The sequence below is a fragment of the Salvelinus namaycush genome, chromosome 12 (assembly GCF_016432855.1).
Source record: "Salvelinus namaycush isolate Seneca chromosome 12, SaNama_1.0, whole genome shotgun sequence".
NCBI classification, from domain to species: Eukaryota; Metazoa; Chordata; class Actinopteri; order Salmoniformes; family Salmonidae; genus Salvelinus; species Salvelinus namaycush.
Window position 1 is genome coordinate 3810347 of NC_052318.1, and position 25280 is coordinate 3835626.

Genomic DNA, 25280 nt, shown 5'->3' on the forward strand with positions numbered 1-25280 from the left:
AGAGAGGAGATGTAGAGAGAGGAGACGTAGAGAGAGATGTAGAGAGAGGAGATGTAGAGAGAGGAGATGTAGAGAGAGGAGACGTAGAGAGAGATGTAGAGAGAGGAGACGTAGAGAGAGGAGATGAGGAGAGAGGAGATGTAGAGAGAGGAGATGTAGAGAGAGGAGACGTAGAGAGAGGAGATGTAGAGAGAGATGTAGAGAGAGGAGACGTAGAGAGAGGAGATGTAGAGAGAGGAGACGTAGAGAGAGGAGATGTAGAGAGAGATGTAGAGAGAGGAGATGTAGAGAGAGGAGACGTAGAGAGGAGATTTAGAGAGAGGAGATGTAGAGACGTAGAGAGAGGAGATGTAGAGAGAGGAGACTTAGAGAGAGGAGATGTAGAGAGGAGACGTAGAGAGAGGAGATGTAGAGAGAGGAGATGTAGAGAGAGGAGACGTAGAGAGAGGAGATTTAGAGAGAGGAGATGTAGAGAGAGGAGACGTAGAGAGAGGAGACGTAGAGAGAGGAGATGTAGAGAGAGATGTAGAGAGAGGAGACGTAGAGAGAGGAGATGTAGAGAGAGATGTAGAGAGAGGAGATGTAGAGGGAGGAGACGTAGAGAGAGGAGATGTAGAGAGAGGAGATGTAGAGAGAGGAGACGTAGAGAGAGGAGATGTAGAGAGGAGACGTAGAGAGAGGAGACGTAGAGAGAGGAGATGTAGAGAGAGGAGACGTAGAGAGAGGAGACGTAGAGAGAGGAGATGAGGAGAGAGGAGACGTAGAGAGAGGAGACGTAGAGAGAGGAGACGTAGAGAGAGGAGACGTAGAGAGAGGAGATGTAGAGAGAGGAGATGTAGAGAGAGGAGATGTAGAGAGAGGAGACGTAGAGAGAGGAGATGTAGAGAGAGGAGATGTAGAGAGAGGCGACGTAGAGAGAGGAGATGTAGAGAGGAGACGTAGAGAGAGGAGATGAGGAGAGAGGAGACGTAGAGAGAGGAGACGTAGAGAGAGGAGATGAGGAGAGAGGAGACGTAGAGAGAGGAGATGTAGAGAGAGGAGATGTAGAGAGAGGAGACGTAGAGAGAGGAGACGTAGAGAGAGGAGATGTAGAGAGAGATGTAGAGAGAGAGAGGTGTGGTGGAATTATTATTATCAAAAGGAGAGACTTAAATTTTCTTCAAAACAATTAAACTTTATTATTTAATAAAAAGTTTTTAAAAAAGGACCTTTATTTAACTAGGCAAGTCAGTTATTAAGAACAACTTCTTATTTTCAATGACGGCCTACCCTCGTCATAGGAACAGTCGGTTAACTGCCTTGTTCAGGGACAGAACGACAGATTTGTACCTTGTCAGCTCGGGGGATTCTGCAACCTTTCGGTTACTCGTCCAACACTAACTTCTAGGCTACCTGCCGCCCCAAGATTGGAGCTGGTCGGTCATCACTAATGCAGAACTCAACCAGCTGGTTTGAGCCACAGTATTTTATAACAAAGTCCATCTTCCTTCAGTCTATATGACACACAACATATGAATGAGGTTAAGATTTGTATCAAAGAAACCACTACCACCGTTGTGTCGTCAGCAAGCTTAGTGATGGTGTTGGAGTCGTGTTTGGCCACGCTGTCATCAGTGAACAGGGTGTACAGGAGGGGACTGAGTACACACAGTAGAGACATACAGTAGAGAGACACAGTAGAGACACATACAGTAGATAGACATAGAGAGACACACAGTAGAGAGACATACAGTAGAGACATACAGTAGAGAGACATACAGTAGAGAGACATACAGTAGAGACATACAGTAGAGACATACAGTAGAGACATACAGTAGAGACATACAGTAGAGAGACATACAGTAGAGACATACAGTAGAGAGACATACAGTAGAGACATACAGTAGAGACATACAGTAGAGAGACATACAGTAGAGACATACAGTAGAGAGACATACAGTAGAGACATACAGTAGAGAGACATACAGTAGAGACATACAGTAGAGACATACAGTAGAGACATACAGTAGAGAGACATACAGTAGAGACATACAGTAGAGAGACATACAGTAGAGACATACAGTAGAGACATACAGTAGAGACATACAGTAGAGAGACATACAGTAGAGACATACAGTAGAGAGACATAGAGAGACACACAGTAGAGAGACATACAGTAGAGAGACATACAGTAGAGAGACATACAGTAGAGAGACATACAGTAGAGACATACAGTAGAGAGACATACAGTAGAGAGACATACAGTAGAGACATACAGTAGAGACATACAGTAGAGAGACATACAGTAGAGACATACAGTAGAGAGACATAGAGAGACACACAGTAGAGAGACATACAGTAGAGAGACATACAGTAGAGAGACATAGAGAGACACACAGTAGAGAGACACACAGTAGAGAGACATACAGTAGAGAGACATACAGTAGAGACATACAGTAGAGACATACAGTAGAGAGACATACAGTTGAGAGACATACAGTAGAGAGACATACAGTAGAGACACACAGTAGAGACATACAGTAGAGACATACAGTAGAGACATACAGTAGAGAGATATACAGTAGAGAGACATACAGTAGAGACACACAGTAGAGACATACAGTAGAGACATACAGTAGAGAGACATACAGTAGAGAGACATACAGTAGAGACATACAGTAGAGACATACAGTAGAGAGACATACAGTAGAGAGACATACAGTAGAGAGACATACAGTAGAGACACACAGTAGAGACATACAGTAGAGACATACAGTAGAGACATACAGTAGAGAGATATACAGTAGAGACATACAGTAGAGACATACAGTAGAGACATACAGTAGAGAGATATACAGTAGAGAGACATACAGTAGAGAGACATACAGTAGAGACATACAGTAGAGACATACAGTAGAGAGACATACAGTAGAGACATACAGTAGAGATACAGTAGAGACATACAGTAGAGAGACATACAGTAGAGAGACATACAGTAGAGACACACAGTAGAGAGATATACAGTAGAGAGACATACAGTAGAGACACACAGTAGAGAGATATACAGTAGAGACACACAGTAGAGACATACAGTAGAGACATACAGTAGAGAGACATACAGTAGAGACATACAGTAGAGACATACAGTAGAGACATACAGTAGAGAGACATACAGTAGAGACATACAGTAGAGACATACAGTAGAGAGACATAGAGAGACACACAGTAGAGAGACATACAGTAGAGAGACATACAGTAGAGAGACATACAGTAGAGACATACAGTAGAGACATACAGTAGAGAGACATACAGTAGAGACATACAGTAGAGACATACAGTAGAGACATACAGTAGAGAGACATACAGTAGAGACATACAGTAGAGAGACATACAGTAGAGAGACATACAGTAGAGACATACAGTAGAGAGACATACAGTAGAGACATACAGTAGAGAGACATACAGTAGAGACATACAGTAGAGACATACAGTAGTTGACCGTCACAATTTATTTAAACTTATCATCTATACAAAATATAATTGGTTAATTGGTTAAACCCGATCATGTACAATTGGACGGATATTAACTGAATGATCAGATAGAAATAGACATTATTGTGTAGATCCAATATGACTGTCAGATGGATTGGAATAGTGTAGGAGATTGTGTATCCTCTATTCATTGTATTTCTACCTTCAACATGCTGATTTACAGCCCTGCCGTTATTTGAAGGCAGCCAATCCAATAGTTTCTTAGATCTGTATTCAAATAGTTTTGAAAAAAAATGTACCTTTAAAGTAACTATTTGTTGCACCAAAAAGTTGCCTTTCCATATAGTTAAAAGAATAGTTCTCCCAGTGTCTATGTTAGGGCGTGTTCTCTGAACCACAGAGCACATCTGGTGATGTGCTAGTTGAGAAGGAAGAGTAAAAGACAAAATGGAGAATGGAAGAGGACGAAAACGAATCTGGAAGAATCTCATAATTATCAGAGGTTTGCCCGGAGTTGGAAAGAAGAACAAAGCAAGGTAGGCTACTCCATCCTTTTATCCCCCCCCCCCCCAAAAAATAAATAAATAAATAAATACATCAGGCAGACGTTTTACGTGACCCCCCAACCGATTGTGGAGGGGGGGATTCTCCGTCTATTTGCGTTGTTTGTAGCTTATTTTGTACATAATGTCGCCGCTTCCGTCTCTTATGACCGAAAATAACGTCTAGAACATGAGGGACCGGATTCACAAAACATTACTTACGAAAAAACGTTAGAAGTTTCTTAAGGGGGGGGAATTAGGAAGTTTGGGGTTTGTAAATGCAAAATGTTCTCAGGAATTCGTAGTTTTGGAACTTCGTAAATATCTCATGTGGCGTTGACATTAGTGACCAATAAATACGTCTGTGTGACAGGGACGATTGGATTTGGCTATTTCGTTATTTTTCACACATTATAGCCATCAGACTAGCTATATCATAATCAGAAATGGATAACCAAGAAAGGAGATTGAAATGAGGGTAGAGGAAATAGCAGCCAGGAAAAGGTTACTGTTTGGGGAGACTTGCTAACCAGTGATGCCAATTTAGCAATTTTGTTGCTAGATTTAGTAACTTTTCAGACTACCCTGACAACTTATTTTTTTCTCCAAACAGCACCCAGCAACAAATTTAGCTACTTTAAAAAAAAAATGTATTTGCAACTTTTGAAAAGTGACTAAAATTCTAAAATGCATTATCCCTCTAATGACACAACCGATTTTCTCTGTCACACACTCGGTCACAACACGCAGTGTTGCAAAAAAGTGCAAAGTGAGTGACGTCAGCAGCAGGCCAGCAACAACTTCCGCAAATTGCAAATCATTGTTGTCTGACTGCAGCAGCTGTAGTCCGGGTTCAACGAGACAAACCCAATGAATATAGTTGGTGAGGAACGTTCGATCTTGAACAGAACTTACAACATCAATCAACATGTCTACAATCAAAATTGTACAGAAAAGAGTGGGAGTCTGTACCTGAACAAATGTCAAATCGTCTTTTTTTTTCTCTCCCCGAGATGGCCAGTCAATTTGAGTAACGTTATTGTGTATTCTACGTAATGACGCACAGTTTTACGTTATCACGCAATAACATCACAACGTCATTTAGCAGCAACAAATCAACCTGCCTCAAGCAATTTACCCTGAAAATTAGTTGGCAACACTGTTGCTAACGGCCGGGTCACTACAGAGACGATAAAGAATGGATGGTCTGGAGTGGCCGAGTCTGTCTCTGTCGTCGGGGGTTATGGCAAGGGACAATGACGCCGTAAACATGAAGTGGTCCAAGTTCTTTGCAACTTGACGAGATAGCGCTACCTATTTAACACTTCTAGAATATTGTAATATATTGTTAATTACAAGCTAGCTAGTGTAACCGCTGTGAAATGGCTAGCTAGTTAGCGGTGGTGCGCGCTAATTAGCGTTTTCAATCGGTGACGTCACTCGCTCTGAGACCTTGAAGTAGTTGTTCCCCTTGCTCCTCTGCAAGGGCCAGCGGCTTTTGTGGAGCGATGGGTAACGATGCTTCGACGGTGGCTGTTGTCGATGTGTGCAGAGGGTCCCTGGTTCGAGCCCAGGTAGGGGCGAGGAGAGGGACGGAAGCTGTTACATTGGTGCCGTGACCCGTGATCACTGGTTGCTGCGGGAAAGGAGGAAGTCAAAAGAAGGGGTGAGTGTAACCGATGTGAAACGGTTAGCTAGTTAGCGGTGGTGCGCGCTAATAGAGTTTTCAATCGGTGACATACTGTTACACTAGATAATGCGTGTTTAATTTGTAATCTTGCTGGATTTAAATATCCGGTAGCCAACTGTCCATGGAGCAAGAAAACGTTCATGGTCTCAAGACGAGGGTTTAGTTGTCCTAAAGCTAAGTACATTTCCAAGAAATGCTAAAGTATTATTTTCAAGAATCCTAATTCTTCTTAACTTTTTTCTTAGGAAGAAACTTAAGAAAAAACCTAATGAACATTTCCAATAATTTTATTGAGGAATAGCAACTTTGCTTAACATTCTTCATAAGTCTATAGTTTAAGGACAAAAATGGCAGTTAAAAAGGACATTTCTAAAGAAGGTTTTGTGAAGCCCCGGGACTGCGATTACTCACCGCGGAATATTTTTTCTCCTTTCACGACTCGGGACAAGCCCGAGGCAATGGATATACTGCTACCTTGGTAACAGGCCCAGATCCCCGTGATTTGCGTGAAGAGGGGCCAGAGAGCGGGCTGCCTTCCGAGAATTCGTAGGCGATCGAATAAACCCGCCACTTCCTTCCATTCTGCTAGCAAAAGTGCGATCTTTGGAGAATAAAATCAACGAGTTACGGGGAAGATTAAACTGCCAACGGGACATTAAAAACTGTAATATCTTATGCTGGTTTAGGTCAGTTCTGCTTCCTGATCTTTGTTGCGTACTGCATCCTCAGCTCAGCGTTCGTACTCTACTTCATCCCAGAGACCAAAGGCAAGAGCACGGTGGAGATCATGGAGGACTTTAACAAACTAAGTTTAGCAAACTTTTAACAAACGGAGTCGTGGCTGAACAACAACACTATTGTAAGGGCGTCAATTCAATCTGGTATAAGGACAAGTATGACGATGAGTCACCGATTGTATAATATATACTTTTTATTAACTAGGCAATAAATGGCAAATGCAACTTTCGTATATACGGGTTCAATATAACATCACACAGGATGAGACACAGAACTGGGCTACACCCAAAAGCCCCCCCCCCCCCCCCTTATATACTCTTAACAGTTGTTAGTTCCTGTTTCAGAGCAGGCCTGTTAGAGTAGAGGTCCAGTGTGGTTTTAGACTTACTGGCCTATCGCTGGTGTTGGCGCTTAAGCTAGTCCAGCCCCTTAGCGCTTCGGAGGGTCCGCTGATATCTTGATAGAGTGTTACTGTCTGGCCCCTCATACCTGTTGTTGCACTCACACTTCCTGTTATCGTGTCTTTTCGGTACTTTCCCATCCCTGCTACCCCTCGTGATGTGCACCCCTCCCCCCCCAAGATTAGTCAAGTCATGCGATATGTCTAGCCACCCTTTGTTGCACAATTATAACACACACACACACACATATGTTTAATGTACTCATCTCCCCCCCATACAATCAATAAAACTCAGACCTCACACTATCAACATACAGCTGGCTGGTTATACGCTGCACCGGCAGGATAGAACAGCGGCGTCTGGTAAGACAAGGGGCGGAGGACTGTATTTTTGTAAATAACAGCTGGTGCACGATATCTAAGGAAGTCTCGAGCTATTGCTCGCCTGAGGTAGAGTAACTAATGATAAGCTGTAGACCACACTATCTACCTAGAGAGTTCTCATCTGTATTCTTCGTAGCTGTCTACATACCACCACAGTCAGAGGTTGGCACTAAGACAGCATTGAATGAGCTGTATAAGGCCATAAGCAAACAGGAAAACACTCATCCAGAGGCGGCGCTCCTAATGGCCGGGGACTTTAATGCAGGAAAACTTAAATCTGTTTTACCAAATTTCTATCAGCATGTTAAATCTGCAACCAGAGGGAAAATAACTCTGGACCACCTTTACTCCTCACACAGAGATACATACAAAGCTCCCACTTGCCCTCGATTTGGCTAATCTGACTATAATTCTATCCTCCTGATACCTGCTTACAAGCAAAAACTAAAGCAGGAAGCACCAGTGACTCGGTCAATAAGAAAGTGGTCAGATGAAGCAGATGCTAAACTACAGGACTGTTTTTCTAGCACAGACTGGAATATGTTCTGGGACTCCTCCAATGGCATTGAGGAGTACACCACATCTGTCATTGGCTTCATCAATAAGTGCATCGATGACGTCGTCCACACAGTGACTGTACGTACATACCAGAAACAGAAGCCATGGATTACAGGTGACATCCGCACTGAGCTAAAGGGTAGAGCTGCCGCTTTCAAGGAGTGGGACTCTAACCCGGAAGCTTATTAGAAATCCTGTTATGCCCTCCGACAAACCATCAAACAGGCAAAGCGTCAATACAGGACTAAGATTGAATATTACTATACCGGCTCCGACGCCCATCGGATGTGGCAGGGCTTGCAAACTATTACAGAATACAAAGGGAAGCACAGCCGAGAGCTGCCCAGTGACACGAGCCTACCAGACGAGCTAAACTACTTCTATGCTCGCTTCGAGGCAAATAACACTGAAACATGCATGAGAGCACCAGCTTTAAATAATACCTTTAGACAGGTCAACATTCACAAGGCCACACGGCCAGACGGATTACCAGGACGTGTACTCCGAGCATGCGCTGACCAACTGTCAAGTGTCTTCACTGACATTTTCTACCTCTCCCTGTCCGAGTCTGTAATACCAACATGTTTTAAGCAGACCACCATAGTGCCTGTGCCCAAGAACACCAAGGTAACCTGCCTAAACGACTACCGACCCGTAGCAGTCACGTCTGTAGCCATGAAGTGCTTTGAAAGGCTGGTCATGGCTCACATCAACACCATTATCCCAGAAACCCTAGACCCACTCCAATTTGCATACCGCCCTAACAGATCCACAGATGATGCAATCTCTATTGCACTCCACACTGCCCTTTCACACCTGGACAAGAGGAACACCTATGTGAGAATGCTGTTCATTGACTACAGCTCAGCGTTCAACACCATAGTGCCCTTCAAGCTCATCACTAAACTAAGGACCCTGGGACTAAACACCTCCCTCTGCAACTGGATCCTGGACCTCCTGACGGGCCGCCCCCAGGTGGTAAGGGTAGGTAGCAACACATCCGCCAAGCTGATCCTCAACACGGGGGCCCCTCAGAGGTGCGTGCTCAGCCCCCTCCTGTACTTCCTGTTCACTCATCACTCCACGGCCAGGCACGACTCCAACACCATCATTAAATTTGCTGATGACACAACAGTGGTAGGCCTGAGGGTAGTGCGAACAGCCCTGTACAACACTGGGGCCAAGCTGCCTGCCATCCAGGAACTCTATACCAGGTGGTGTCAGAGGAAGGCCCTAAAAATTGCCAGACTCCAGCCACCCAAGTCATATACTGTTCTCTCTGCTAACACACGTCAAGCGGTACCGGAGCGCCAAGTCTAGGTCCAAGAGGCTTCTAAACAGCTTCTAACCCCAAGCCATAAGACTCCTGAACAGCTAATCAAATGGCTACCCAGACTATTTGCATTGACACCCCCCCCCCCCACCTCTCCACACCGCTGCCACTCTCTGTTATCCATGCAGTCACTTTTAATAACTCTACCTACATGTTCATTACTGCTGCTCTTTAATTACTTGTTAAAGATATCCCTTATTCTCCATGTTCTTATTCTCCATATATTTTTTTTTAAAACTCCATTGTTGGTTAAGGGCTCGTAAAGTAAGCGTTTCACTTTAAGGTCTACACCTGTTGTATTCAGCATTTCACTGTAAGGTCTACACCTGTTGTATTCAGCATTTCACTGTAAGGTCTACTACACCTGTTGTATTCAGCATTTCACTGTGAGGTCTACTACACCTGTTGTATTCAGCATTTCACTGTGAGGTCTACTACACCTGTTGTATTCAGCATTTCACTGTAAGGTCTACTACACCTGTTGTATTCAGCATTTCAATGTGAGGTCTACTACACCTGTTGTATTCAGCATTTCACTGTAAGGTCTACTACACCTGTTGTATTCAGCATTTCACTGTGAGGTCTACTACACCTGTTGTATTCATCATTTCACTGTAAGGTCTACTACACCTGTTGTATTCAGCATTTCACTGTAAGGTCTACTACACCTGTTGTATTCAGCATTTCACTGTAAGGTCTACTACACCTGTTGTATTCAGCATTTCACTGTGAGGTCTACTACACCTGTTGTATTCAGCATTTCACTATGAGGTCTACTACACCTGTTGTATTCAGCATTTCACTGTGAGGTCTACTACACCTGTTGTATTCAGCATTTCACTGTGAGGTCTACTACACCTGTTGTATTCAGCATTTCACTGTAAGGTCTACTACACCTGTTGTATTCGGCATTTCACTGTGAGGTCTACTACACCTGTTGTATTCAGCATTTCACTGTGAGGTCTACTACACCTGTTGTATTCAGCATTTCACTGTGAGGTCTACTACACCTGTTGTATTCAGCATTTCACTGTGAGGTCTACTACACCTGTTGTATTCAGCATTTCACTGTGAGGTCTACTACACCTGTTGTATTCAGCATTTCACTGTGAGGTCTACTACACCTGTTGTATTCAGCATTTCACTGTGAGGTCTACTACACCTGTTGTATTCAGCATTTCACTGTAAGGTCTACTACACCTGTTGTATTCAGCATTTCACTGTGAGGTCTACTACACCTGTTGTATTCAGCATTTCACTGTGAGGTCTAATACACCTGTTGTATTCAGCATTTCACTGTGAGGTCTACTACACCTGTTGTATTCAGCATTTCACTGTGAGGTCTACTACACCTGTTGTATTCAGCATTTCACTGTAAGGTCTACTACACCTGTTGTATTCAGCATTTCACTGTAAGGTCTACTACACCTGTTGTATTCAGCATTTCACTGTAAGGTCTACTACACCTGTTGTATTCAGCATTTCACTGTGAGGTCTACTACACCTGTTGTATTCAGCATTTCACTGTAAGGTCTACTACACCTGTTGTATTCGGCATTTCACTGTGAGGTCTACTACACCTGTTGTATTCAGCATTTCACTGTGAGGTCTACTACACCTGTTGTATTCATCATTTCACTGTGAGGTCTACTACACCTGTTGTATTCAGCATTTCACTGTGAGGTCTACTACACCTGTTGTATTCAGCATTTCACTGTGAGGTCTACTACACCTGTTGTATTCAGCATTTCACTGTAAGGTCTACTACACCTGTTGTATTCGGCATTTCACTGTGAGGTCTACTACACCTGTTGTATTCGGCATTTCACTGTGAGGTCTACTACACCTGTTGTATTCGGCATTTCACTGTGAGGTCTACTACACCTGTTGTATTCATCATTTCACTGTGAGGTCTACTACACCTGTTGTATTCAGCATTTCACTGTGAGGTCTACTACACCTGTTGTATTCAGCATTTCACTGTGAGGTCTACTACACCTGTTGTATTCAGCATTTCACTGTAAGGTCTACTACACCTGTTGTATTCAGCATTTCACTGTGAGGTCTACTACACCTGTTGTATTCAGCATTTCACTGTAAGGTCTACTACACCTGTTGTGTTCAGCATTTCACTGTGAGGTCTACTACACCTGTTGTATTCAGCATTTCACTGTGAGGTCTACTACACCTGTTGTATTCAGCATTTCACTGTGAGGTCTACTACACCTGTTGTATTCAGCATTTCACTGTAAGGTCTACTACACCTGTTGTATTCAGCATTTCACTGTGAGGTCTACTACACCTGTTGTATTCAGCATTTCACTGTGAGGTCTAATACACCTGTTGTATTCAGCATTTCACTGTGAGGTCTACTACACCTGTTGTATTCAGCATTTCACTGTAAGGTCTACTACACCTGTTGTATTCAGCATTTCACTGTAAGGTCTACTACACCTGTTGTGTTCAGCATTTCACTGTGAGGTCTACTACACCTGTTGTATTCAGCATTTCACTGTAAGGTCTACTACACCTGTTGTATTCAGCATTTCACTGTGAGGTCTACTACACCTGTTGTATTCAGCATTTCACTGTAAGGTCTACTACACCTGTTGTATTCAGCATTTCACTGTGAGGTCTACTACACCTGTTGTATTCAGCATTTCACTGTAAGGTCTACTACACCTGTTGTATTCATCATTTCACTGTGAGGTCTACTACACCTGTTGTATTCAGCATTTCACTGTAAGGTCTACTACACCTGTTGTATTCAGCATTTCACTGTAAGGTCTACTACACCTGTTGTATTCAGCATTTCACTGTGAGGTCTACTACACCTGTTGTATTCAGCATTTCACTGTAAGGTCTACTCCACCTGTTGTATTCAGCATTTCACTATAAGGTCTACTACACCTGTTGTATTCAGCATTTCACTGTAAGGTCTACTACACCTGTTGTATTCAGCATTTCACTGTAAGGTCTACTACACCTGTTGTATTCAGCATTTTACTGTAAGGTCTACTACACCTGTTGTATTCGGCATTTCACTGTGAGGTCTACTACACCTGTTGTATTCAGCATTTCACTGTAAGGTCTACTACACCTGTTGTATTCAGCATTTCACTGTAAGGTCTACTACACCTGTTGTATTCAGCATTTCACTGTGAGGTCTACTACACCTGTTGTATTCAGCATTTCACTGTGAGGTCTACTACACCTGTTGTATTCAGCATTTCACTGTGAGGTCTACTACACCTGTTGTATTCAGCATTTCACTGTAAGGTCTACTACACCTGTTGTATTCAGCATTTCACTGTAAGGTCTACCTACACCTGTTGTATTCAGCATTTCACTGTAAGGTCTACACCTGTTGTATTCAGCATTTCACTGTAAGGTCTACCTACACCTGTTGTATTCAGCATTTCACTGTAAGGTCTACACCTGTTGTATTCAGCATTTCACTGTGAGGTCTACTACACCTGTTGTATTCAGCATTTCACTGTGAGGTCTACTACACCTGTTGTATTCAGCATTTCACTGTGAGGTCTACTACACCTGTTGTGTTCAGCATTTAGTTAAATAGTTATATTGTTAAATAGTTATAGTTAAATAGTTATATAGTTAAATAGTTATATAGTTAAATAGTTATATAGTTAAATAGTTATAGTTATATAGTTATATAGTTAAATAGTTATATAGTTAATTAGTTATATAGTTAAATAGTTATAGTTATATAGTTAAATAGTTATATAGTTAAATAGTTATATAGTTAAATAGTTATAGTTAAATAGTTATAGTTAAATAGTTATATAGCGAGTGTGTCCACTGGGATTATTATAGACAAAAAAAAGCAAGATTATTTTTTATTTGTAAAACGGCCAATGACAGCCAAGCATTGATGATCATGTGACCAGCATAAGACCCTCAATATTTATTGGTAAAAGAGCATCAAGCCCATCACCGTGACCTTTCACCCTGTGAAGTTCATCATCATTTATTTAATCTGTAGCCTAATGAGGTGGTTTCCCGACCAGTCGTAGTGGGAGACACCACACAACATATCACATGACTCCCCAGTTTACTTTGATATAATGGTTATTATATCAATATTATTTAAATTAAAATATTTATTATTATTATTATTTATAATATTGTATTGTTGTATTCATCATTTCACTGTAAGGTCTACTACACCTGTTGTATTCAGCATTTCACTGTAAGGTCTACTACACCTGTTGTATTCAGCATTTCACTGTAAGGTCTACTACACCTGTTGTATTCAGCATTTCACTGTGAGGTCTACTACACCTGTTGTATTCATCATTTCACTGTAAGGTCTACTACACCTGTTGTATTCAGCATTTCACTGTGAGGTCTACTACACCTGTTGTATTCAGCATTTCACTGTGAGGTCTACTACACCTGTTGTATTCGGCGCACGTGACTCATAAAATTTGATTTGATTTTGATGAATTCATAACAAGAAAAAAGTTGAGCTTTTTGGTTCGTTTCCTAAAGTGATCATCTACTCACACTGTATTTGTAATATATTAAATATATATACTATATAATAATATACAGTAACGATACAATGATGTAATGATTTTATTCTGTTTTCTAGGAAGCTCCTCTATGAATTTGGATCTGGAGGGATGTACTCCGCTTCCTACTACCACGCTATGTCCAACTGGAACAAAGACTACTTCTCACAAAACCATATGTGGAATAGACGGGATGGTAGGTATTGGGTTGCTGGGTGTCACTACACACACACACACACACACACACACACACACACACACACACACACACACACACACACACACACACACACACACACACACACACACACACACAGACCACACACACAGACCACACACACACACACACAGACCACACACACAGACCACACACACACACACACACACACACACACACACACACACACAGACCACACACACACACACGCACACACACACACACACACACACACACACACACACACACACACACACACACACACACACACACACACACAGACCACACACACACACACACACACACACAGAGACGCACACCACACACACACACACACACACAGAGACACACAGAGACGCACACCACACACACACACAGACACACACACACACACACACACACACACACACACACACACACACACACCACACACACACACACACACACAGATGCACACACACCACACACACACACACACACACCACACACACACACACACACAGACGCACACACACAGACGCACACACAGAGACCCACACACACACCACACACACACACACACACACACACACACACACACAGACGCACACACAGAGACCCACACACACACACACACACACCACACACACACACACACACACACACACACAGAGACCCACACACACACATACACACACACACACAGACGCACACACTGTTTTATTCTTCAAAGTATTCCAACATGTTTTATTTGTGTGACAGTTTTTAGAGCCATGAAGGAAGATGTGGATCCGATCATCGTTTACAACTTGCACTATCGTCTTCAAGACATGTGGCCCTTTGTCACCATGGTGAGGACCACTGTGTGTCTACTTGTTGCAGATCAAATGTTGACGTAGTGTACAGTCTTCACCACCAGTACAGTCTTCACCACCAGTACAGTCTTCACCACCAGTACAGTCTTCACCACCAGTACAGTCTTCACCACCAGTACAGTCTTCACCACCAGTACAGTCTTCACCACCAGTACAGTCTTCACCACCAGTACAGTCTTCACCACCAGTACAGTCTTCACCACCAGTACAGTCTTCACCACCAGTACAGTCTTCACCACCAGTACAGTCTTCACCACCAGTACAGTCTTCACCACCAGTACAGTCTTCACCACCAGTACAGTCTTCACCACCAGTACAGTCTTCACCACCAGTACAGTCTTCACCACCAGTACAGTCTTCACCACCAGTACAGTCTTCACCACCAGTACAGTCTTCACCACCAGTACAGTCTTCACCACCAGTACAGTCTTCACCACCAGTACAGTCTTCACCACCAGTACAGTCTTCACCACCAGTACAGTCTTCACCACCAGTACAGTCTTCACCACCAGTACAGTCTTCACCACCAGTACAGTCTTCACCACCAGTACAGTCTTCACCACCAGTACAGTCTTCACCACCAGTACAGTCTTCACCACCAGTACAGTCTTCACCACCAGTACAGTCTTCACCACCAGTACAGTCTTCACCACCAGTACAGTCTTCACCACCAGTACAGTCTTCACCACCAGTACAGTCTTCACCACCAGTACAGTCTTCACCACCAGTACAGTCTTCACCACCAGTACAGGGTTGTAGGTAGTGTACAGTCTTCACCACCAGTACAGTCTTCACCACCAGTACAGGGTTGTAGGTAGTGTACAGTCTTCACCACCAGTACAGTGTTGTAGGTAGTGTACATACAAATGCCTTTTGGAAACTCATTTCACTTATTCGGTACATCGCATTTTAAACCCTACTGATGGTTTTCTCACAAAAAATTGTGCGTTTAAATAGTTATATAGTTAAATAGTTATAGTTAAATAGTTATATAGTTAAATAGTTATATAGTTAAATAGTTATAGTTAAATAGTTATAGTTAAATAGTTATATAGTTAAATAGTTATATAGTTAAATAGTTATATTGTTAAATAGTTATAGTTAAATAGTTATATAGTTAAATAGTTATATAGTTAAATAGTTATATAGTTAAATAGTTATAGTTATATAGTTATATAGTTAAATAGTTATATAGTTAAATAGTTATAGTTAAATAGTTATATAGTTAAATAGTTATATAGTTAAATAGTTATATAGTTAAATAGTTATACAGTTAAATAGTTATAGTTAAATAGTTATAGTTAAATAGTTATACAGTTAAATAGTTATACAGTTAAATAGTTATACAGTTAAATAGTTATACAGTTAAATAGTTATATAGTTAAATAGTTATATAGTTAAATAGTTATAGTTAATTAGTTATATAGTTAAATAGTTATATAGTTAAATAGTTATAGTTAAATAGTTATATAGTTAAATAGTTATATAGTTAAATAGTTATATAGTTAAATAGTTATATAGCGAGTGTGTCCACTGGGATTATTATAGACAAAAAAAAGCAAGATTATTTTTTATTTGTAAAACGGCCAATGACAGCCAAGCATTGATGATCATGTGACCAGCATAAGACCCTCAATATTTATTGGTAAAAGAGCATCAAGCCCATCACCGTGACCTTTCACCCTGTGAAGTTCATCATCATTTATTTAATCTGTAGCCTAATGAGGTGGTTTCCCGACCAGTCGTAGTGGGAGACACCACACAACATATCACATGACTCCCCAGTTTACTTTGATATAATGGTTATTATATCAATATTATTTAAATTAAAATATTTATTATTATTATTATTTATAATATTTATTATATTTGGTTATTATATCAATATTATTTAAATTAAAATATTATTTAAAGCGCATAAAAGCGTTTTCACCCAAGTTTACCAAAAAGATCCCATCTTGTCCAGCGTGTTTTGTGGACATGTGGAAAGATTTATTTGTTATTTTTTTTATATATATTTCCATCGGAACCGTCATGTCATTATTTTTTTACCCGACTTTACTCGCATAAAAAAAAAAAGTTGAATTAAACCTGGTTAGTCTCACATCCTTTGTACTATTCGGCGTCTGACTAAAACCACAAGACTGATTTGAAGCTGGTTTCACTTCCTGGTTGGTGGTGGAGGTGGAGTCAGACCAGTCGAATACTTTCCTCTTGTTCAAATCAAACTTTATTAGTCACGCGTGCCGAATACAACAGGTGTAGACTTTACCGTGAATTGCTTACTGACAAGCCCTTAAACAACAGTACAGTTCAAGAAGAAGAAAATATCTACCAAGTAGCCTACAATAAAAAGTAACACGATAACAGTAACGAGGCTATAAACAGGGGGTACCGGTACAGAGTCAATGTGGAGGCTATATACAGGGTGTTACGGTACAGAGTCAATGTGGAGGCTATATACAGGGTGTTACGGTACAGAGTCAATGTGGAGGTTATATACAGGGGGTACCGGTACAGAGTCAATGTGTAGGCTATATACAGGGGGTACCGGTACAGAGTCAATGTGGAGGCTATATACAGGGGGTACGGGTACAGAGTCAATGTGGAGGCTATATACAGGGGTACCGGTACAGAGTCAATGTGGAGGTTATATACAGGGGGTACCGGTACAGAGTCAATGTGGAGGCTATATACAGGGTGTTACGGTACAGAGTCAATATGGAGGCTATATACAAGGGGTACCGGTACAGAGTCAATGAGGAGGCTATATACAGGGGGTACTGGTACAGAGTCAATGTGGAGGCTATATACAGGGGGTACCGGTACAGAGTCAATGTGGAGGCTATATACAGGGGGTACAGGTACAGAGTCAATGTGGAGGCTATATACAGGGGGTTACCGGTACAGAGTCAATGTGGAGGCTATATACAGGGGGTACCGGTACAGAGTCAATGTGGAGGCGATATATAGGGTGTTACGGTACAGAGTCAATGTGGAGGCTATATACAGGGGGTACCGGTACAGAGTCAATGTGAAGACTATATACAGGGGGTACCGGTACAGAGTCAATGTGGAGGCTATATACAGGGGGTGCCGGTACAGAGTCAATGTGGAGACTGTACACAGGGGGTACCGGTACAGAGTCAATGTGGAGGCTATATACAGTTGTTACCGGTACAGAGTCAATGTGGAGGCTATATACAGGGGGTACCGGTACAGAGTCAATGTGGAGGCTATATACAGGGGGTACCGGTACAGAGTCAATGTGGAGGCTATATACAGGGGGTACAGGTACAGAGTCAATGTGGAGGCTATATACAGGGGGTACCGGTACAGAGTCAATGTGGAGGCTATATACAGGGGGGTACCGGTACAGAGTCAATGTGGAGGCTATATACAGGGGGTACCGGTACAGAGTCGATGTGGAGGCTATATACAGGGGGGTACCGGTACAGAGTCAGTGTGGAGGCTATATGCAGGGGGTACCGGTACAGAGTCAATGTGGAGGCTATATACAGGGGGGTACCGGTACAGAGTCAATGTGGAGGCTATATACAGGGGGTACCGGTACAGAGTCAATGTGGAGGCTATATACAGGGGGGTACCGGTACAGAGTCAGTGTGGAGGCTATATGCAGGGGGTACCGGTACAGAGTCAATGTGGAGACTATATACAGGGTGTTACGGTACAGAGTCAATGTGGAGACTATATACAGGGTGTTACGGTACAGAGTCAATGTGGAGACTATATACAGGGTGTTACAGTACAGAGTCAATGTGGAGACTATATACAGGGTGTTACGGTACAGAGTCAGTGTGGAGGCTATATGCAGGGGGTACCGGTACAGAGTCAATGTGGAGACTATATACAGGGTGTTACGGTACAGAGTCAATGTGGAGACTATATACAGGGTGTTACGGTACAGAGTCAGTGTGGAGGCTATATGCAGGGGGTACCGGTACAGAGTCAATGTGGAGACTATATACAGGGTGTTACGGTACAGAGTCAATGTGGAGACTATATACAGGGTGTTACGGTACAGAGTCAATGTGGAGACTATATACAGGGTGTTACGGTACAGAGTCAATGTGGAGACTATATACAGAGGGTACCGGTACCGAGTCAATGTGGAGGCTATATACAGGGGGTACCGGTACAGAGTCAATGTGGAGGCTATATACAGGGGGTACCGGTACAGAGTCAATGTGGAGGCTATATACAGGGGGTACCGGTACAGAGTCAATGTGGAGACTATATACAGGGGGTACAGGTACAGAGTCAATGTGGAGGTTATATACAGGGTGTTACGGTACAGAGTCAATGTGGAGGCTATATACAGGGTGTTACGGTACAGAGTCAGTGTGGAGGCTATATGCAGGGGGCACCGGTACAGAGTCAGTGTGGAGGCTATATGCAGGGGGCACCGGTACAGAGTCAATGTGGAGGCTATATACTGGGGGGGGGGGGTACCGGTACAGAGTCAATGTGGAGGCTATATACAGGGTGTTACGGTACAGAGTCAATGTGGAGACTATATACAGAGGGTACCGGTACCGAGTCAGTGTGCGGGGGGTACAGGCTAGTTGAGGTAATCTATACATGTAGGTGGGGGCGAAGTGACTATGCACAGGTAACAAACGAACAGCGAGTAGCATCAGTGTACAAGGGGGTGGTGGGGGTCAATGTAAATGAATTGAATTGTTCAGCAGTCTAATGGCTTGGGGGTAGAAGCTGTTGAGGAACGTTTTGGTCCTAAACAATCTATAACTTGGGTGTCTGGAGTCTTTGACAATTTTATGGGCTTTCCTCTGACACTGCCTGGTATAGAGGTCCTGGATGGCAGGAAGCTTGGCCCCAGTGATGTACTGGGCCGTACGCACAGGGAGATAGGCAGGCAGATTTAAACACCAATTTATGTCTCTGATAAAAGTATTTATCCTCTCAGGGGATGCGTCGGGGTGACTATCAAATCAGTATTATTGACCTTCCTGAAAACTATGTCTCCATCAACCAGCTGTACAGGTAAGAGACAACCTCTTCATAGACATTCTCATTCAGGTAAGAGACAACCTCTTCATAGACAGAATACATTCTATATTCAGGTAAGAGACAACCTCTTCATAGACATTCTCATTCAGGTAAGAGACAACCTCTTCATAGACAGAATACATTCTATATTCAGGTAAGAGACAACCTCTTCATAGACATTCTCATTCAGGTAAGAGACAACCTCTTCATAGACATTCTCATTCAGGTAAGAGACAACCTCTTCATAGACAGAATACATTCTATATTCAGGTAAGAGACAACCTCATTATTTTTAAAAAACGTGGGCCAGTTGTGTGCGTCCCTGTGGGACTCCCGATCATGACCGGTTGTGATACAGCCCGGAATCGAACCAGGGTCTGCAGTGACGCCTCTCAAATCACATTTTCTTTTTCAAATACACGTGTTTAGCAGATGTTATTGCGGGTGTAGCGAAATGCTTGTGTTTCTAGCTCCAACAGAGCAGTAATATCTAACAATTTCACAACATATTCCCAATACACACAAATCTAAGTAAAGGAATGGAATTAAGAACATATAGACTAAGATACAGTAGAATTGTATAGGAACTTAAAACTTTTCACCTTCTGTCCCGTCGATGTGGATAGGGGGCTGCTCCCTCTGCTGTTTCCTGAAGTCCAACGATCATCTCCTTTAGTTTTTATTAACGTTAAGTGAGAGGTCGTTTTCCTGGCACCACACTCCCAGCATCCTCTCCTCCTCCCTTTAGGCCGTCTCGTCGTTGTTGGTAGTCAAGGCCACTACTCTAGTACTGAGATGTGCCACTTGGGAGACGTTCTACATTCCATGTTCTACATTCTACAGCCTACATTCTACAGCCTACATTCTACAGCCTATATTCTACATTCTACATTCTATATTCTACAGCCTACATTCTATATTCTACATTCTATATTCTACAGCCTACATTCTATATTCTACAGCCTACATTCTATATTCTACAGCCTACATCCTACATCCTAGAGCCGACATTCTATATTCTACAGCCTATATTCTACAGCCTATATTCTACACCATACATTCTACAGCCTACATTCTATATTCTACATCCTACATCCTAGAGCCGACATTCTATATTCTACAGCCTATATTCTACAGCCTATATTCTACAGCCTATATTCTACACCATACATCCTACAGCCTACATTCTATATTCTACAGCCGCCATTCCATTTTCTACATTCTATATTCTACACCATACATCCTAAAGCATACATTCTATATTCTACATCCTATATTCTACACCATACTTCCTACAGCATACATTCTATATTCTACAGCTTACGTTCTACAGCCGACATTCTATATTCTACAGCCTATATTCTATATCCTACAGCCTACATTCTACAGCCTACATTCTACAGCCTATATTCTATATTCTACATCCTATATTCTACATTCTACAGCCTATATTCTATATACTACAGCCTATATTCTACAGCCTACATTCTACATTCTACAGCCTATATTCTACATTCTACAGCCTATATTCTACATTCTACAGCCTATATTCTATATCCTATATTCTACATTCTACAGCCTATATTCTATATCCTACAGCCTATATTCTACATTCTACAGCCTACATTCTACAGCCTATATTCTACATTCTACATCCTATATTCTACATTCTACATCCTATATTCTACATTCTACATCCGATATTCTACATTCTACATCCTATATTCTACATTCTACAGCCTATATTCTACATTCTACAGCCTACATTCTACATTCTACAGCCTATATTCTACATTCTACATCCTATATTCTACATTCTACAGCCTAAAGGCTACATTCTACATCCTATATTCTACATTCTACAGCCTATATTCTACATTCTACATCCTATATTCTACAGCCTATATTCTACATTCTACATTCTATATTCTACATTCTACAGCCTATATTCTACATTCTACAGCCTATATACTACATTCTACAGCCTATATTCTACATTCTACAGCCTATATTCTACATTCTACAGCCTATATTCTACATTCTACAGCCTATATTCTACATTCTACAGCCTATATTCTACATTCTACAGCCTATATTCTACATTCTACAGCCTATATTCTACAGCCTATATTCTACATCCTACAGCCTACATTCTACAGCCTATATTCTACATTCTACAGCCTATATTCTACATTCTACAGCCTACATTCTACAGCCTACATTCTACAGCCTACATTCTACAGCCTATATTCTACAGCCTATATTCTACATTCTACATTCTACAGCCTATATTCTACAGCCTATATTCTACATTCTACATTCTACAGCCTATATTCTACAGCCTATATTCTACATTCTACATTCTACAGCCTATATTCTACATTCTACATTCTATATTCTACAGACTACGTTCTATATTCTACAGCCTATATTCTACAGCCTATATTCTACATTCTACAGCCTATATTCTACATTCTACAGCCTATATTCTACATTCTATATTCTACAGCCTATATTCTACATTCTACATTCTACAGCCTATATTCTACAGCCTATATTCTACATTCTACATTCTACAGCCTATATTCTACAGCCTACATTCTACATTATATATTCTACATTCTATATTCTACAGACTACGTTCTATATTCTACAGCCTATATTCTACATTCTACAGCCTATATTCTACATTCTACAGCCTATATTCTACAGCCTATATTCTACAGCCTATATTCTACATTCTATATTCTACAGACTACGTTCTATATTCTACAGCCTATATTCTACATTCTACAGCCTACATTCTACAGCCTATATTCTACATTCTACAGCCTACATTCTACAGCCTATATTCTACAGCCTATATTCTACAGCCTACAATCTACATTCTACAGCCTATATTCTATATCCTATATTCTATATCCTACAGCCTATATTCTACAGCCTATATTCTATATCCTACATTCTACATTCTACAGCCTATATTCTACAGCCTATATTCTACATTCTACAGCCTACATTCTACAGCCTACATTCTACATTCTATATTCTACATTCTATATTCTACAGACTACTTTCTATATTCTACAGCCTATATTCTACAGCCTATATTCTACAGCCTATATTCTACAGCCTATATTCTACATTCTACATTCTACAGCCTACATTCTACATTCTATATTCTACATTCTATATTCTACAGACTACGTTCTATATTCTACAGCCTATATTCTACAGCCTATATTCTACAGCCTACATTCTACAGCCTATATTCTACATTCTACAGCCTATATTCTACAGCCTATATTCTACAGCCTATATTCTACAGCCTCTATTCTACAGCCTACATTCTACATTCTATATTCTCACATGTGAGTGAACACATACGGTACCCGTGCATCAAAGGAGGACTATATACTTGTTTATCACTTTTAAAATCAGTCGATTATTCATTATCTATAAATGATCTATCCGTTATCAATCTCTTGTGTATTATGTTTTGTGTGGACCCCCAGGAAGAGTAGCTACAACAACTAATGGGGATCCTGATAAAATACCAATCAATTCCATTAACAATGTGTTGTCTTTCTACAGCAACTGTCTTGGTAAGATCCGCAAGCAGATGTTCAGGAACTGGGTGTATTTCTGGGAAGAAGCTGACGACATCTGGGATGTCTATCACGACAGCTACTCCATATACCGCTGGCAGAATAGCAGAGAGGAATGGAACTTCTAGTGAAGACACACACACACACACATTACCTCCATTTTGTGTGAACAACTTTTTTTTTTTTTTTTTCTTAGCTTTTTTCTAAACGACACTTTTTAAAGAGTATCGGTTACCTAGCAACCCCTAGAACCCAACGACAACGACTCTCACTGTTGTACTTGTCTTTCTTACACTGACGCCTGTTTTGGTTGTGTCTGAGGCGTTTTGGTATATCATTTCGTTGAGTAGCTGCTCTTGATTGTCGTCTTGAAGCCACTGGCGTTTTGAAGTTCAGAACGTGAAACTGTAAACTATATATATATATATATCCTATATATATCAAACTATATAGAAATAATTGTCCTCAGATTTAAAAAAAATAAAAAAATAAATCAGGATTAGTGTTTTGGATATTTATCATCCTGATCGAGGTGTAGATTACATCTCACATTTCCAGTGTTCAAACATGTTAACAGGGCTGTATGTCTCAATGGGACTCTGTGCAGCCAATGGCAATGTCCACTTCGGGTATAATCTCGGGAGTCACTTGCGGATTTGACAGCAATAACGGAGTTTCACCTTAAAAAAAAAAAAAATGATTTGAATTCAGTCCTAAATCGCTCTGGATAAGAGCATCTGCTAAAATGTCAAATGTATATGTTTACATAGCCTGGTCCCATATCTGTTGCGGTCTCGCCAACTGCTATTGGTCATTGGTGTGACCGTAGGCCCATAGGAGTTGGCAAGAGGATAGACTGCTCTGGGATCAGGCTACAGTAGCCTGTGCTAAAGGAGTCTAAAGGAGTCAGACTTCTGAATGGTTTTGAATGGTTTTCGTGTTTGTATGGTGCTTGAAACAGCAGTTTTGGGTTTGATTCCAACACTTATAGTTTTACTGTGTGTGTATTGCTTGAGAGTTGTTTATTTTTTTTAATGACGCCGACATTAGACAGTGTTACAGAAACGGGACTGTGCTGTAGGCTACTAGATTCAAGCAGACGTGATGGAACTACGAGGACTACGTTTTCCGTACTTTTTACTGTCCAACAGATCTGCAGATTGACGTCTAATAGTATAAAGTTCCTTCGTTTCTGACCGGTTACAAAGTTTAAACTTTTTGTAATTTTTTTTTTAACAATAATGTTTAAAGCTTTTGCTCCCCCCCCTCCCTCCCCCCGCTTTTCTACAAATTGGCATCTATAATGTTGTGTTTTTGCCTTCAATATGCTTTGTTACCAGCAATAAATAATACTTTGAAAATAATTTGCTTTAAGATTGTCTCTCATCATCATATCATGAGTCTCTGGTGAGTTTCCTGGTTTCCTGGTTAAGTTGTTAGTAGCCAGCTATTGGGTGAACTCTACTTGACTGTACGTTCATTGGAGCTCTCGATCAAAGGTGTAATGAGTTATAACTGTATTTACAAAGTTGTTGTAACGGTGAGCGACCTGTAAATGGTGAGGAGATAGCGCATCGGGCACCTGATCATTTTGAGAGGGCTGCCTGGATCGGGGAAGTCGGATCGGGCACCTGATCATTTTGAGAGGGCTGCCTGGATCAGGGAAGTCGGATCGGGCACCTGATCATTTTGAGAGGGCTGCCTGGATCAGGGAATTCGGATCGGGCACCTGATCATTTTGAGCGGGCTGCCTGGATCGGGGAATTCGGATCGGGCACCTGATCATTTTGAGAGGGCTGCCTGGATCAGCGAAGTCGGATCGGGCAACTTTTTCAGATCGCAGGACGAGGATAAAGTTGTTTTTCTTGTTAATTGTTTTTGTACCATTGTCAAAAGAAAGTTGTTTCAATATTTAA

The 25280-nt window shown here is 41.4% G+C and overlaps 1 protein-coding gene across 1 annotated transcript; it reads left to right on the forward strand.

The window, feature by feature from the left end:
- Positions 1 to 3804: 3804 nt before the first annotated feature.
- Positions 3805 to 24082, forward strand: LOC120056824 (NEDD4-binding protein 2-like 1). Its single transcript, XM_039005054.1, has 5 exons — positions 3805 to 4007; positions 13735 to 13850; positions 14613 to 14701; positions 19674 to 19750; positions 23351 to 24082. The coding sequence occupies exons 1-5, from the start codon at positions 3919 to 3921 to the stop codon at positions 23490 to 23492; spliced, it is 513 nt and encodes a 170-aa protein (XP_038860982.1). The 5' UTR covers positions 3805 to 3918; the 3' UTR covers positions 23493 to 24082.
- The last annotated feature ends 1198 nt before the right edge of the window (positions 24083 to 25280 follow it).

Coding starts and splice junctions, on each gene's coding strand:
- LOC120056824 (XM_039005054.1), top strand. CDS start 3,919: ATGGAGAATGGAAGAGGACGAAAACGAATCTGGAAGAATCTCATAATT. Junction 13,851..14,612: donor TATGTGGAATAGACGGGATG/GTAGGTATTGGG, acceptor TTTGTGTGACAG/TTTTTAGAGCCATGAAGGAA. Junction 19,751..23,350: donor TCCATCAACCAGCTGTACAG/GTAAGAGACAAC, acceptor GTCTTTCTACAG/CAACTGTCTTGGTAAGATCC.